The sequence below is a fragment of the Chenopodium album genome, chromosome 16 (genome assembly GCF_948465745.1).
Source record: "Chenopodium album chromosome 16, dcCheAlbu1.1, whole genome shotgun sequence".
NCBI classification, from domain to species: domain Eukaryota; kingdom Viridiplantae; phylum Streptophyta; class Magnoliopsida; order Caryophyllales; family Amaranthaceae; genus Chenopodium; species Chenopodium album.
Window position 1 is genome coordinate 35,420,579 of NC_137849.1, and position 17,356 is coordinate 35,437,934.

The window sequence follows — 17,356 nt, forward strand, 5'->3', positions numbered from 1 at the left end:
TTGAAACATCTTTACAAGTTACGTACAATTCTTGCTTGCTTACAGTAGACTTGATTAAAGAGGCTGGACCATTACTTGATTTCTTTGCCTAGCTTATCATCACTTTGTCAGAGATACTCCCTCCGTCCGAATATAATAGTCACATTTCTCGTTTTAAATACCATTAATGTGACTAATATTTTGATTATTTTCAGAAATAACCGCCTTTTGGGATTGTAAGGATAATTTGTTGCTGTAATTGGGAGCTTTGGACTTTAAAATGCACAATCCTAGGATTACTTAATAACTCTCCATTTTATAAAATTGGTAACACCGAAAATACATATAGAATAAGAAAGAAAAGGACTATTATATGTACAATCCATTGTATTTTTCACCGTAGTCTAGGATCACTAACAACTGAAAATCAAACTTTTAGAAACGGAAGGAGTATTGAAAAATGAGACAAGAAATATAGCAAGTCATGTTCCTTAGACATTAAGTAAGAACACTAGAACCACTTTATTGATATACTAATCCAAAAATAAGAATAAGAGTAATATGCTTTTCAACTTCACAAGTCTAAAAGAACCAAAAAAATTGTTCCTTAAGTAACCACAAAACTACAGAGTGACGCAACATTTGAAGTCCCTTATTACTAAGGGGGGGCCTTATAAATTATGAATAGCAACTTAAAAAATATTTAAAATTTTTTTTTAAAAAAAAAAAAAAAAACAACTCCTTTATGTTCATGGGGATTACAGAAATGCCCTGAATTCCATAATCCCCTAACTTTGACGCACAATTAACGACGTGTATCAAAAGAATGAATAAACATTTTTTTTCCTGACAACAAATTTTTTTTCAATGTGTCAGCTGCCAACTTTATCTACACAACACAAACCCAACTGTGATAATTTTTATCCTTCGATTCGATGATCGCGTTCGAGCCCTCAACGTAGTTGTAGTAGCTCTTGCGGTTTCTGCGATAAATTTCACGGCTTAAATACCTTGGTTTCGTTTTTCTACACAAAATTCTTCATAAACCCATCAAAAATGTTTGCTGTACTAATCACAATCCAACCCACAGACTTCGAGCACAATACCACCTTTGGCTGTGAACGGGTTTATTCTGACCCACAGTAGGGAGAAAATGGACGCGAGCAGAATGGACCAGACGATGATAATGGTGGGGAGACGGTCTTGCTTTCCCATCATACCCTTTAGGAAGGGGTAAAGATGCATGATCACCCACATGGCGAAGAAGAGCCTACCGAATAGGGGACCCCATGACTCGTATCCGTTGTTAATGGCATCTGAAATCCCGACTATAACTCCGATGATGTTAATGATGAGCAACGTCATGGGTGGGATCAAGAGGGAAGTCCACTTGAACAAGTAAAGGTCGGAAAATTCTCCATCGTCTGCTGCTTTTGACGTGACAGTAAAGTTGGTGTTCACACCAGCAAGAACCTTTAGGAGACCTTGGAAGAGGGCAAACAGATGGGAAGATACACCTCCAATAACCCAAAACTGTTCATTCCTCCACCAGTCGTCGATTTGTACATGTCCCCATTGCATTTCGAGGACACTTGTTACCGCAATGGAAATAAAGAGCCCCATAAACAAAATACTGGCATAACTGCTGATCTGTAGATCACAACATAACAATCAAACATTACACTAGCAAAATCAAAGCATCCAACACAAAGTAACGAGGTATGCCAGTCTTTAGAGACAAAATAAAAATTACTCAAACCAAAGCAAGCGAGGAAATTACCTCAGGAACAATAAACTTTCCGGTGAGCAGACAGACAGCAGGGAGAGTACAGTAGACAAGCAGTGGGATTGATGTCAATGGGTACACAACAGAAGCAATATAAGAAAATCGCTCCAATGGTTTGAGACCACTGTTATAACCATACCAAATGGGGCAATGTCTACTCAACAAAATCTCAACAGATCCCAAAGCCCACCGAAGAACTTGATGGAGACGATCAGAAAGATTGATGGGAGCAGACCCTTTAAATGCAGGTCTTTTTGGCATGCAGTAAACTGACCTCCAGCCATGGCAATGCATTTTAAATCCAGTCAAGATATCTTCTGTAACTGAACCATAAATCCAACCAACCTGAATTCAAGAAAACGTGTTCAGAGACAAGATTATGCAAACATTTTCCGGGAAATAGAAATAGAAAATACAGCTTTACCTCTTTTCCCCATTCGGTTTTATCCTCGTACCCACAGCTGATGACATGAATAGCTTCCTTCAATAGTGATGCTTCGCTTACACCATGAGGCATTCCACCTTCCTCCATGAGTGTTGAAGCTATAAAGACTGGGGACTGACCAAATTTCTTCTCGAATTTTACTTGGGGCATAAGAGCAGACTTCTCATTATCGATTCCTGCAAATGCATAGTCAGACTCAGAACAGTGAGATCTCAGTAGAATGAAAGAAAAAATAGAAGTAACTGCTAAGTATCGGAGGATTTTGTCAGAGTTAATTGCTTAAGCTTATGGAATACTTCCTCCATCCTAAACTAAGCAAAAAGAAATGAACAAATTATAGTATCATTACAATCAATTTTCATTGAAAATCCTAACAATTTCAATATGAAGTTTGCAGTTTGAACAGAAACCTTGCCAATATTTAGAATTTCATAGAATGATATACAATACAGAGGTTGTGTTAATGTTTACATACCTTCGATTCCTTCCTCAATGTTTTCAAGAGCGTGTATTTGTGTGGATGAGTCCTTGTTCTTGGACTTCTTTTTACTGTCCTTTTGCTTGTCATTACCCTTGTTCTTTGATTTTCTGTTTTTCTTTCGGGATCCAAAGCAGCAGCAGCAGAAGCACCATTTTGGCCAACAATTACAGGTCTTGCCTGGGGCCTTCTTTTGTTTTGGGGCATCGTACCCATAAAGTGCCTGCCTTCTGAAAACACAACCTGTTCCGACGTAAATTGGTCCTTGAATACCATCCAAACCTTTCATGTTGATCTGTTGAGATAGGAAAAAGAGATCAGTCATCATTTACTTTTAAACACAACATAATAGGCAACCATTTTTGTAAGGCGAGGGTATCAGATGTGGATGTTACTTACATCAAAGAAGACAACATTACGATTGGAGTATCGATCGTGTCTATCAATACCATCAAATCTCTGAGGAAACTGGACATAACATATTTTCTTTCCTGATATGGGATCCATCAAGAAGCACATGGCTTCACGAAGAGCCTTACTGTTGTTGATGTAGTGATCACAATCGACATTAAGTAGATATGGCGCATTTGACAAAACTGCTGAAACTCTTATCTGTAGTAGATAGTAAATGATTAGGTAAAATACATAATCCTAATTTCAGAACCAAAACAATTTCAGAATGAGAGAGGGACTCACCAAAGAATTCATAGCACCAGCTTTTTTGTGATGGTCAAATCCAGGCCTCTTCTCACGAGAAACATAAACAAGTTTAGGCAGCTCGTTACCATCCAAGTCACGGACACCATTTTGGCCAAGGAACACCTGTTAGACATATAAGATATGTCAACAATGAGGAAGGAAGCTTAAACAGTGGGAAAAAAAAGGGGGGGAAAAAGAGCAACACGTCAAGCAACCATGTCCCCCCATTACCTGTATCATTCCAGGATGATCCCTAACATTGTTTCCAGGCCATGGGGTTCCATCTTGCATGGTCCAACCCTCTTCGGGAACTTTCACTGCCATGGAAACCAATCCATTTATCCGGATTTTGAACTCTTCATAGTCTCTCTAAAAGAAAAAAAAAAATTCAGCACACAAAATAAACATCATGAGATACTGACAAATAAGAATAGATGTCAATGCACTCATGAAAAAAGCATGCTATGCCACAATCTACCAACCTTCATGGCACGACGTTCCCTGACAAAGGCAGGATGCACTTTATCTTTCAGGTAATCAACCTTCTGAGAGAAATACCATTCAGGAGCACGAGGTTCGATTTGGTACTTCTTGCAAAATGGGACCCATTTTCTTGCAAACTCAGAGGTCTCAGAAAGGGCTTCAAAGGTAAGCATGGCTGCACCATCATCAGAGACATAGCAAGAAACCTTGTCCACTGGGTAATCGGCAGCAAGGATAGAAAGAACAGTGTTTGCTGTGATCAGTGGAGGTTCCTTCAAAGGGTCGACAGTTGACACAAATATATCAACTGGAGCTAGCTCAGATGGTTTGCCTTCCTTCTCATACCTAATTTACATTTTCATTTTTCAGTTCAGTACAAAATTGGTTGCAAAATAGGAGAAATGACGGGATAGGGGAAAGAGAAATACCTTAGTGAAAGCCTGTCAAGATAAGTTTCTCGTTCAATGGGCTGCCATTTCGGAAACTGATCCAAAATCCACGACACAGCAAACCAAATCTCACAAATGACTGACAACAGCCACAGGGCAAATGCATCATGCACAGGGTGCAGAATTCTATAGTGAAAGAAGAGCCCAAGAACAACCATACGAAGAACAATAACTATCCTGTAGGGATTGATCCTGCTTGATGAAATTGGTAGTTTTCTCGACAGTGGCTGCCTTCCTTCATCCATCCTTCAGAAACAGAAACAAAGAAGACCGTCGTTAGAACTTGTAAAGGACATGAGCTAATGTGAAATATGTCAAATATATGCATATGCATGCATAATGCACTTTCCAACTTCCATTGTATAATAAGCTTGCAGTACATCTTGCATGTCTAATTGGGTCAGGCAGTGCTATAAATATGAATGACAAACGAAGGAGGTCAAATTACACACATAAATCCCACTAGAACAAAAAACGGCAACTGAAAAAAGTACATCACAAAGAGATACTAGTCAACAAACACTTAATAATAATTTGGGCAATGGACTCAAAATCATCCATCATTAGTGATTATTTCACACAAAAAGCATTAAAAAATCTGATCATATTGTTTTAATTTGCAAAAATGCAAAATCAATTCTGTTACAAAAGGGGCAAAAAAAAAGTGAGTTCACTCCCACATTGCTGAATACGACAGATGTTAACACCCTAGATCCATTAAGTTCTTAATTTTTTAACTCTCTAAAAAGTGCTCTTCAGTCTTTCACTGTTTCTAACACATAAGCATTATTAATTAACTAATGATGCTTTAATTATCGTTAATGAACTTTACCTTAAATAATAGCTCTTTCAAGTTAGTAATGGAATCAAGCATATGATAACCTATAGCTAGCTGAATGCAGCAAACTACAAGAAAATCAGGAACAAATAGTAGCAATTGTTTAAACTTCAAAGCAAACACCAAAGCAATTTCCGACAGTTTATGCCATAATTCAAAAGCTTTGAATTCTAGATCAACATCAAAATCACTTTCTTAAATCCACCTAAGTTTCAAATCAAGCTGCAAAAACCTACTTAGGCAAATCGGGGTCCTCAGGTTCCCCTCCATCATAGCTTCCATCTTCTCCCTGGTGCTTAACCATTTGAAGCTTGTCATTCTGCCTTCTCTTCCATTCTTCCATCCTATCTTTCCAAGCAACACTTCCATATCCATACACAGCTAGATCTTTCTTGGGGTCCATTGGTCTAGGCGGCACTGAAGTTCATCGGAAAAAAGCATGATCAGCAAATTATTCCATATAGTTCTCCATTCAATTATACATTATGCACAAATTTTCAAACCCAAAGGAACTTACAGGACATTGCAGAATCAGGAAATGGTACAGGATGGACCTTCTTCCCACGGCTCATAAACGGTGGGACTATCAAAGCATGCCTGTCCGGCGAAATCCCAGGATCCTTCATTACAAAAGAGAAACAGAAAGTTAAATCACATCACAGTCAACACTGATAACAATTGAACTTAAATTACACACAGATCATATCTAATTACAAGAAGATTCAGAATTGTAAGATCAATTATACCTCTTGCCCGAAAGTTAAGAGAAGCTGTTCATTAGAATGAGCAGCTGGATCCAACTCCGCCGGTGTTGAAAGCCCGGAAGCATTGGAAGGAGCCCGGCCAACATTAAGCCGGGAAGAAAAAATCGCTTCAGCAATGTGCTGAGGGTCATTGTCCTTGTGCACGTATCTAAGTTCGTTTTCAATATCATCAAGGTCATCCTCATCTTCATCACCCTCAACTCTTGCACTCCCTATTACAAAATTTACAATTCTATCAGCACATCTAACAACCGACATTAAAGACAGCACGAAATCGAATCCAATCAACTGAATTACGAATCACAACAACAACAAAACGCGAAATTAACTACCTTTGATTCGCTTGTAGCGGGTTTTGCATTGAGGACAAGATTGATTCCCTTCGCCTCGCTCATACTCATAGCAAGCTCTACACACTGGAAAAGCACACTCATTGCAAGCAACAAATGGTTCACTATTTCCATCACATTCTATCTCATCTCCACAAATCTGACAAAGTTGCCCACTCAATTCTTTCACAGAAGTCACCTGTAATCATGTTTTTTACACAATCAGACCAAAATTCAATCAAACAAAAATTAATCCATAGATCTAAGTACCCACCAAAATCCAGCAAAAACCAAGCTAAATTTCCCACAATTTCTGGGTCAAAAATTGTTACAAGCTCAATAAACAATACATTTTATCAAAAAAGTAACTAATCAACCCGCTAAATGGCAAAAAATTCAGAAAAAAACAGTCAAACACAGATTGTAATAGTGTTCAATTAACCCAACCCACAAAATTACCACTCAAAAGATACAGTCATGAACTGGAATCAGCTCAATTAACATCGAACGCGGCCGAATTAAATATAAACAAATGTTATTCCATTATTACAAGCAACACCCATTATTCTAAATCAAATCGGATTTGCGAAAAACCACTTACTCTGCCAATATCATCAGCATTGATAAGAACGAACTCGTTCCGGTTGTGAGAACCAGCCACCAGCCGTCCATTGGTAGCCATTTTAAGTTTCAGACCCCCGAAAATCCGAGAAATGAAACAATCAGGGGGTCAGAATAATGAAAACCCAGATTTAGTTCTTGAGAAATCGAACCCCCATCAAAAATAACGAGACGAATTAACAAATTACGTGAAACTATATACGAGATTCGGTTTGTGGGTTTGTTTTTGGTGTTGTTCTTTGTTTGTGTACCGACCACACAAACAAAACAACACTACTCTTCTCACTCTTTCTTCTTTTTCTCTCTCTTCTTCTGTAAAACAATAATCATTCACAAGCAACAACACAACAACAACTCCACATTGAAGTAAGGGAAGAAGAAGAGGAGAGGAGAAGAGTGTAGAGAGAGAAAGTGAGGAGAGAGAAAGTGAGTGAAAGATGTGAGATGGAGAAATAATACAGAAAAACAAGAAATGCCCACAATATAATATCAACAAAAAAAATAAATAATTATACCTAACAAATTAAAAAATCAAAAAAAAAAAAGTGGGTTTTTTTTTGTTTTAATTAAATTAATTTAACCCACCTGTAAAAATAAAAATGGAGGAAAATTAAGGGGAAAAAGGAGGATTAATGGGGTTTTAGAGAGAGAAAAAGAAGGGGTTTTAGAGAGAGAAAGTGAGTGAATTAAGGTAAAAATAAAAATAAAAATAAAAATGTAAGAAGAAGAAGAAAAGGGTTTGATAATTCAACGCGTAAGCCAGAAGTTAGAGAGAGAAAGAGCGACCGACAGACAGATTAGACGAGAGAGAAAGTTGGGGGTTTTGATTGTTTTTCTTCTTTCATTTCCATGTGCAAAAAATTAAAATTAATTATTTATTTTAGAGAGAGAAAGTGAAAGGAAAGTGAAGTGGGCTTGTGTAAGATCTAACACTGTCTATCACTATGTTTGATTATTCAATACAGTATTATTTGGGTTTATTTTTATACTCACTTATTAATCATTATATTCCACTTTCAACTAGGATGAATATTAATGTTTTTTTTTTTAATGTTGTGTGATGTAAATAAATTGAGTGTTGGTGAAATGAATTTCGTGGTTAAAAAAAAAAAAAAAGAGTAGAAAGTTGAAACATGTGAGTTTTTATTTTTTAAAGTTTAATTTTTGAGATATAGCAATTATTAGGTTGGTTAAAAACTTGTTTGAATTGGTAAGAAATGAAATCTTGAAATCTCATGAATGATTATGGGCATGGCAGTATTAATAAAACATTTTTTATTCATTATGTAAGCTGGAAATCTGAAATTACCTAAACTTGAGATGTCATATAATATTTTTTATATAAAAAAAATGTTAAAATTTGAATGTGAGGTTTTTTTTTTAAGTCAAATTTTGATATATATTTATTCAGTTTGTTAAAAAGTTACTCGATCTGAAAGGAACTGAAATATTAAAAGATTATGACAGCATTGACAATACATTTCACACTCATTATATAAGCTGGAATTACCTAAACTTGAGATATCATACAATAATAAAATTTATCCTAATACTCCCAACTTGATCACTTAAATCGACACTTCTTAGGCTAAAATTGAATAGAGTTAACCGCGAATTTATAAAGCCATTATAAATTGGTACTCGTATAGTTAAAAAAAGTCAAAACTTGAAAAATTAAAGGATTGTTTGGTTCACCTTATTTTTGCTTATCTGATCTGATTTGATCTGGTCTGATCTAATCTGATCTAAATGCCATATTTGACCAAACTTTGACCTTAAATATGCGATAATATATACGGAAAAAAAATATCAAGTGGGGTCTTGTTAGATTCGTAATAATGTGTATTTTATTAATGTGTGATTTTCATAATTTTTTTCATTACGAAATTAAATATATTGAGCAATAAAAAATTGCACATATAACGATGATATGATCTGAACTTATTTTTCTGAAATAAGTAAAATTAAGGCGAACTAAACAAGGCTTAAGTTGACTAACCTAAATTGATCCAACCAACTTGTTCATTAATTACGGTATAGATACACATAATTTTTTTTTTTTTTTGAAGATATATATATACACACATAATTATTAATTCAACATTAAGAAAAAATCTGTAGAAGAATTTTTTTTTTATTTTTTTTGAAAAAAAATCTCTAGAAGAAGTTACAATTGTACAAAGTAATAAAAAAATGTCTAGAATTTCGAAAAAGAAAAATAAATCAAGGGAAATTGAAATTATTTATTAACAAAAAAAAATAAAAAATACAAGTAACATATTGACCGTGGAAGACCAAATAAAATATTAGGGAGGTAGTAGTTAGTTAATAAATGGAAAAAATGAAATAAAAAGAATTAAATACTGTATTTTTTTTTTTTATAAGGGTGGGACCTAAATGCGGAGGTTGGTGGAGGAAAATGGTGGGGGCCACTGATACCCCACCGGAAGAAGGAGGAAGGCGTCGGTGGTAGTAAAAATAAACAAGGGGTAAAATAGTAATTTAAATGTCTTATTCATAAAAACCCTGGTAAAATGAGACCCGACCCTTATTAGGAAAATGGGTTAAAATAAAAAATGGGTATTGAAAATGTTCAATATTGAGTTTCTCTCTCTAAAATAAAATTAAAAAATTAAAAATAAAAGGCAGCTGTATTCACGGTAGTAAGAGTGGGGACCAGCGGAGTATGTCTGAGTCAGAGAGTTAAGTGGTGTTGTCAAAGGAGAGAGAAAATCAGAAAGTGAAAGAGAGAGTTTTAGACTTTAGATGACGAAGAAGAAGAAGAAGTGTAGTAAGGGTTAAGTTTGTTTTAACTCTTCACTTTACCTGCTCGTGCAAAATCTTGATAGCCCAACTTCATAGTTTTGGTCCAATTTATTGCAAAATCTGTTGTTTTGTCTTATAAAATGTCTATACTCATCTCTTCTCCTAATTTTTTACAAATCATAAATTTTTATACGTGGTTGGTCATATTATGTGACCAAATTTAATTATTTTGAGGTTACTCGATCAGTCAAGGGTTATTTATTTAGGGGTTACTCGCTCAATCAGGGCTCACACACAAAACACGCTAATCGACTGAGTAACCCAAGAATAAGTAACTCTTGACCGACTGAGTAATACCTAAATAAGTAACCTCGGCGAAAACACACTAACCAATTAAGCAACCCGAAAATAAGTAATCCTTAACCGACTAAGTAACTTCGACCAGGCGCCCACACGGAAAAAACACTGTAAATCTCTATAATATTGCTGAATTTAAATTATTTTTGCTAAACTAATATATATTTAATTGATTAAAATTTACTCCATTATTTTTACTAATTCCCTATAATAATATTTGCTTTCTAAATTTTTTTTTATTTTTTTAATTTTACGGATTTAACTTATTTTAAACTGGACTTATTTTTGCTAAAATAACTTATTTTTATTGAACTATAATTAAATTTACTAAATATTATTTGAATAAGACAAAGAGAACAACACCTTAGCTCACCTTATTTTTGCTTATACAATCTAATCTCAGCTTATATTATTTGATTGACCTTATATGTATGCTAATCTACAATATAAAGAATAGGAATTTTTGTCAGAAAAAACCATTTATAACAACTTTTTTGTCGAGAAAAACCTTATAAATTTTTTTTGACAAGGAGAAACCAGATTCTATTTTTTTTTTTTTTTTTTTTTTTTTTTGAAAACAACCAAGGGTGACAATCCGGTGTTGACTGATACGTTTCCGGCATTGACTCGACATGTGCAGGTCATGTGACCTATTTTTTACAAATCTCACCCAATTTATTTCCCCCCTCTAATTTCCCTCTAACCCTCCTGTTTTAATTTACTCCATTATTTTTACTAATTCTCTATAATATTTTCTTTCTATGATTACTAATTTTTTCGAATTAAACTTATTTTTTACTAAACTAGACTTATTTTTACTAAAATTAACTTATTTTTATTAAAATGTAATTAATTTAACTAAATGTTATTTAAATAGGACAAAGAGAACAACACCTTAGCTCATCTTACTTTTGCTTATACAATCTAATCTCAGCTTATATTATTTGATTGACCTTATATGTATGCTAATCCACAATATAAAGAATATCAAATATGGTCTTATTAGATTTGTATTATTAATGTGTATTTTACAAATATATCATTTTGATATTTTTTTTTTATCAAGGAATTAAATTTATTGATAAAGTATATAAACCGGTCATAGACTTTAACCATCAATTTAAGTTTTTGGTTGAATTGGTCATCTTCCCCTTCTTTCAAAGTGGTATGTTTCTAAGTGGTATATTAAGCGTTAGCGTTGGGTATGATGGAAACAATATAATGTTGCATCCACACTTCAATCCCAATGGGTTCTCATGTGAGAGGGACGTAAATATATATAAATCGATATTTGGCTTCAACCGTTAGCTTATTAAGCTTAGGAAGTACATACAGATGCATATATTTATTTCAAATACCCATACACTCCCTTCATTGATACAAGATGTCCTACAACGTAAGTTTATATAGGTAGGAATTAGTACTAGCTGCATATGCTTTATTCTTAGTGTTTATTTGGCCGACAAAAGAAAACCTGTAAAACGCATAATAATTTTATAAAAGTAAGAAATGTAGAGTTTTTAAGCTAGCTAGCAAAATATAGAAAATTGATATTTATTTTGAAAGTTTTAGATCTAAGAATTTAACGAATTGAAGTGTAAGAATTAATTTGTGATAGGATATCTATATATATATATAAGAAGAACTAGATCGGAACTAGATCTAAGAATTTAACAAATTGAAGTGTAAGAATTGAATTTTTGTGATGTCATTTATTAATTTTTATTTATTTATTTGTCTCCATGAATTGTGAAAAAGATCAGAAGTGAGTATATTTCATGCAACACAAACATGCATTGGTAACAAAAATATACTGTATGTTATGAATCTAATGCAGATACTTACCATTGAGTAGTGCAAACATTCATTTGTAATCATTAAATAGTTTTCGAAATGCTCATTAGTTCTGCACTTCTGCCTTTTAGATTAAGTATACACACTACCATTGCACACACATTCACACATACATTCCATTATTCCATAAGACTCATAATAAGTCTTGCATGTATTCAACATGCAACTGACTATATGTTCTTTTGATCACCTTCTACCAACTTATTACTAGGAGGATCTAAATGCACCCTACTTTTATTTTATTTTTTTTAAAAAAAAATACATAAAAGCAATGGCATTAGATGTTATAGGTAAGCACTACACCACTCGTGAGTTAACTGATCGATCATGTAATGTATAGTAGAAATTACTCCGTACTTATTTTTAAACTCAGACCATATCAGATTAGACCAAATAAGAGCATGCATGTTACCTAAATTTATAATTTGATTGGCTATTGAAATATCTTTGAATCTACATTAATTATACAAATTAGATTTCAAAAAATAAACATAAAAACAAATCAAACAACTCCACATAATTATAATAATAATAATAATAATAATAATAATAAAAATCTATATAATGTATAAATATGATCAAAGTATAATTAGGGTATAAAATATGACCAAACACCCTCGTGACCCAGTGACCCCATTCCAACAAATTTTACTACATAAGTAGTACTCCGTATATGGTAATGAATACTTCCTCCGTTCTGTTAATATTGCAACAAGGAGGAAATTACGCATCCCGAAACACCTTTTATATGCTAAATATCTATAATTGTGTAAGAGTAAAAATTATAAAAAGTTGATATTGTGAAAGTATTTTATGAGACGAATCCAACAAGATCCCACTTGACTATATTTTGCTTAACGTATAACTCATATTATATGGTCAAACAAGAGTGATGAATAGTGCAAAAAGTCCATTGTTGCAATATTAATAGAACGGAGGAAGTATATTAGTATTGCAGTAATGAAAATATGAATTTTTTTAGGTAAAAGAAGTTTTTGAGGACTAAATATGATCTAATTTGGGCTAGAATTAAAGTTTTTTTTTTTTTTTTCGTTAAAATAGTCTTTACTTTTTAATTGCTAATAACAACAAAATTACTATCGAATTTAATTACTTACGAAAAATTAATTGAACAATCGAAAAGCTTGAAATACAAATATACATTCAATCACTAAAGGTTAAATTTATGTAGGTTTTGGCCTTAATAATAAATCGGTATATGTCACAAATACTGATAATCTCTCATTCACAATGTGACATCATGATGCTCTTTAAAAATGTGTAGATAAAAAAAAAATCCATAAAAATAAAAAGGACAATTAAAAAAAAATAGTCATAGCACGCAAAATGCATGAAAGTAAAAAGATTATACTACCTCCGATTTTTTTTAGTTGCGACTTTGAGGTATTATTTAAGAGATGTAAAATATTCTAAAGTTGCAACTGAAAAAAATCGAAGGTAGTAATTTGTAGGCATTGGTACAATTGAAGTATTGCAAAAATTTGAGTACAAGTTTAGTAATATATATGGACAAATTTTTGTGATTTTGCGTCATCTACTTTTGACTTTTAAAACTATTTTAAATTTAAACTACAATGCATATGTATGGTGTTTTACGCTTAAATAAGAATAGTTATTTGAGACCTTATTAGATATGCTTTGATTTATACTTCTTTCGTGCCCAAATAAATGTCATATTTTGGCTTTTACACTATTCGCATATAACACATTGATCTTCGTTTGTCCTTTCTACATAATATTAAGTATATTTTATGTAAATACTTAATATAATCATTTCAATGTATAATTTTTGAACTAGTTATTGGATCGGGTGATACCCCGGGTCATTATTAATTTATTACTTTAATCAAACTATATATATTTTGGCTTGTTTGTCACTGAGAGCTTAAGTAATGGTTTTTTTTTTAATTTTTTATTTAGATGATAGCTTAAGTAGTTTGTTGCTTGTATGAGCTGGTTTGACTATAAGAATAATTTTTTTTTTGCATTAAAATCAACTAGTTGTAAAAAAAATGATGAATCAAATCTTTATAATAAATTTGATGTCAAAATATATACTAATCCATAATGCACAAAAATCTTTTACTATATATATAATTACAATTTTATGAATTAACGCACAAAATAAAAATGGAGTAATGTTTAATTTCTTACAAACTTTATTATTGCGTAATTATCAAGGTTACATTCTAAGGGAAATTGTTATGCATATGAAGAGTTTGTCAATTAAGCTAAACATTAATACATGGAGGTTAATGCATGGAGTTATCAATTATTTATGGTATGATATGATTTGGCGACACATCATATGTCAAATTATTGATTGATTGATTGATTGATATTGATATTGATATATTGATATTCATTGATATTGATTGTTACGCATATGAAGTATTTATTAATTAAACTAAACATTAATATATGGAGGTTAATGCATGGAGTTATTCAATCATTACTGGTATGGTATGATTTGGCGACACATCATATGCCAAATGGCAAAATTGGTGACACGTGACAAAACAACATGTCTTGCCATGAGTTTTAATACGTAGTATATTGATATCAACTTATTGCAACTTAATTCTACGTTGACAAAAATACCGGTCAAATTGGGACATTTATTTTGACACATGATGAGTTTCTTAAAAACCAACTGTACTATTCAGTTATTGGCCCGAGCGATGCCTCGGGTCATCATAAATTTAAAAGTTTGATCAAAATTAATTATACTAAGTGAATGAAAAAATAATGATCTATATCATCTTTTATTATTATATCATATATATATGTGTGTGTGTGTGTGTGTGTGTGAAATTTAAATAGAGTGGTTATACATATATATGAAGAGTTTATCAAGTAAATTAAACATTATTGTAGAGAATTAAAACTAAGGCGTTGAAAAGTATTTCAAAGTTACTAAAAATTACTACAATTCAATGCGGTGAGAGAAGGGTATGACACATAGGATGATACATACATGTCGCTCATGTGACACCAAATTAAATCATATTGAAAAATGGGTGACACAGCGTGGCGTTAACATATTGTCCTTTTGAGTTTTAATAATATTATAGATTATAAGTAAAAAAAAAATATATACAATAATTCAAGACTCATTGAAGAAAAATTACTTGCAGAGACCTATCATTAGGTTTTTTATAAGGAAAATTTATTAGAAAAAACCTTTTAAAAGCACCATTTTGCGGAAAAAAAACTTTTAAAAAGCTTTTTGGTTAAAAAAACCACCACATTTATTTTATTTTTTTTTTATTTTTTTATTTTTGCGAGAGGAAACCCATTTTCTTAATTATTCTCTAATTAACTTAATTAGACTCTAATTTTCTCCCATTTCTTCTAATTAACCTCTAACTCACCCAATTACTTAATAATTAGATTTAATTTTTATATATAAAAAAAACCACCACCAACCAACCACCCCTTCCCCTTCTTCCTCTCTTTCTGATCCCCTAGCATGGCTAGCAGCAACCCCCTCACCCACTGGACTCGCCGCCTAAATCCCCCCACCCCCGGCGACCTATCTCCACCGCCGGTTGACCCTCCCTTTCCCCCTTGTTCCCGTTAGCAACCACCACCTCCTTTCGAATTTTTGGCTCTTATATACTCAAACACGTTCAAATCAAGTCCAAATCAATAGCAATTTGCTTCTAAATCACCCTAGCCATCATATACATACATAGTCAAAGCCAAAACAAGCATCAATTGCAAGCAAGATGCACAAAACTAAAAACCCCCAAATCGATTTTCTAGGGTTTTTCATCAAGGAGGTGGTTGTCGCCGGCGGTGATAAGGCGGAAAGGGAGGGTCATTCGGCGGTGGAGGAGGTCACTGGAGGTGGGGGGACTGGCAGTGGGTCCGGTGGGGGAGGGAGAAAGAGAGGAGGAAGGGGAAGGGGTGGTGGTTTTTTATATATATAAAAATTAAATCTAATTATTTAGTAATTTGGTGGGTTAGAGGTTAATTAGAAGAAATGAGAGGAAATTAGGGTCTAATTGATTTAATTAGAGGGTAATTAAGAAAATAGGTTTTCTCTCGCAAAAAAAATGAACGTGATGGTTTTTTTTAACCAAAAAGTTTTTAAAAGGTTTTTTTTCACAAAAATAAATGGTGCTATTAAAAAAAAATTTCTAACAAATTTTTCTTTCTTTTAATAATTTTTATTTGAAGGTTTCAACTATTTTTTTTTTTTTTTTTTTTGATGTAAGGCCGATTGAACGCACACCTTTATTAATGCATATTTTTTATTATCAATATCTCTATGATAGTCTTATATTACTCGTTAAGAGATATCAACAAGACCCCTAAAAGTCTATGTATATAAATTGAAATTATTCTAAGTAAAGATTACTAGTATTTAAAATCGTGAATAAATGTAAGAATCTAAATACCAACATAAAATAGAAATGGATGGAGTGTTATTGTTATCTAATACTCCCTTCGTCCCCTTTTGATAGTCACTTTTGGTAGAAAATCACGGGAATTAATAAACATAAATAAGAAGTAGTAAAAATATATTGAAAAAGTAAATTTACATTGAATATGCAAAAAAAGTAGAGAGAGAAAGGTAATTAAAGTATATGGGAAAGTAAAATTTACATGAAAAAGTAAAATTTGTACAAATATTTTTACAAATGGGAGAAAATTTTGGTAAAAAAATAATATTTATGGTACTTGAAAAAAACAAATGTGACTAATATTTTGAATAACCAAAAATGGCATAAGTGACTATCAAAAGGGGACGGAGGGAGTATGAAAATTATCTAACAAACAGCTAATAAAACATACATTTAAGGTACAGCTAGCAACTCTATCCAACCCAGTGGAACAATTCTAGTCTTAACTCAGATACAAACAAACATAAGATTACAAATTGGTAAAGGGGGTTGTTATTCGACGCCCGCAAATTACTCAAATCGCCCGCAAATTATGAATGAATTTACGTTATTACCCCCAATCTCTAACTTAACCTCTTTCTCTCTCCTCACTTAAAATCACCACCACCACCACCCAACACCACCACCGCCACTGCCACCGACGTAAAACAACATCCACCACTTTAAATCACCACCACCACCGCTTTATTTTTTGTCGCCGGAAAAGTAGACGAACCGTCCTGTCTAGGCGGTTCAACCATGGTCAAACAGCCTAGGGAAAACGGTTTGACCGTGGTCAAACCGCTCAGGCAATACGGTTTGACCGTGGTCAAAACGCCCAGCCTGGGCGTTTTGACCACGGTCAAACCGTATTGCCTGAGCGGTTTGACCATGGTCAAATCGCTTTTTTAGGGCGGTTGGAGCATTTTCCGGCAAAAAAAAATTATTTAGTCATCCGCAGTGGAGATGCGACATTTGGGGGGTGGTTATTGGGCGGCGGTGGACTGTGGTGGGGGTGGTTGTTGGGTGGTGGTGGACAGTGGTGAGGGTGGTTATTAGGCGGAGGTGGGCAGTAGTGGCGGTTGTTTGGCGGTTT

The 17,356-nt window shown here is 33.3% G+C and overlaps 1 protein-coding gene across 1 annotated transcript; it reads right to left on the reverse strand.

The window, feature by feature from the left end:
- Positions 1-482: 482 nt before the first annotated feature.
- On the reverse strand, positions 483-7,649 carry LOC145586410 (cellulose synthase A catalytic subunit 6 [UDP-forming]-like). Its single transcript, XM_081643246.1, has 14 exons — positions 6,852-7,649; positions 6,254-6,449; positions 5,904-6,133; positions 5,675-5,777; positions 5,394-5,574; positions 4,299-4,565; positions 3,870-4,215; positions 3,619-3,756; positions 3,385-3,510; positions 3,088-3,300; positions 2,686-2,983; positions 2,190-2,386; positions 1,760-2,110; positions 483-1,629 (listed from the first exon to the last, which is right to left on the reverse strand). The coding sequence occupies exons 1-14, from the start codon at positions 6,930-6,932 to the stop codon at positions 1,048-1,050; spliced, it is 3,309 nt and encodes a 1,102-aa protein (XP_081499372.1). The 5' UTR covers positions 6,933-7,649; the 3' UTR covers positions 483-1,047.
- Between the last annotated feature and the right edge of the window lie 9,707 nt (positions 7,650-17,356).

Excerpts from the sequence above, each read along its gene's own strand:
- LOC145586410 (XM_081643246.1), bottom strand. The coding sequence starts at position 6,932 with ATGGCTACCAATGGACGGCTGGTGGCTGGTTCTCACAACCGGAACGAG. Across the intron at positions 3,757-3,869 it reads GGGAACGTCGTGCCATGAAG|AGAGACTATGAAGAGTTCAA; the intron begins GTTGGTAGATTG and ends TTTTTCTTTTAG. Across the intron at positions 3,511-3,618 it reads ATCATCCTGGAATGATACAG|GTGTTCCTTGGCCAAAATGG; the intron begins GTAATGGGGGGA and ends TATGTCTAACAG.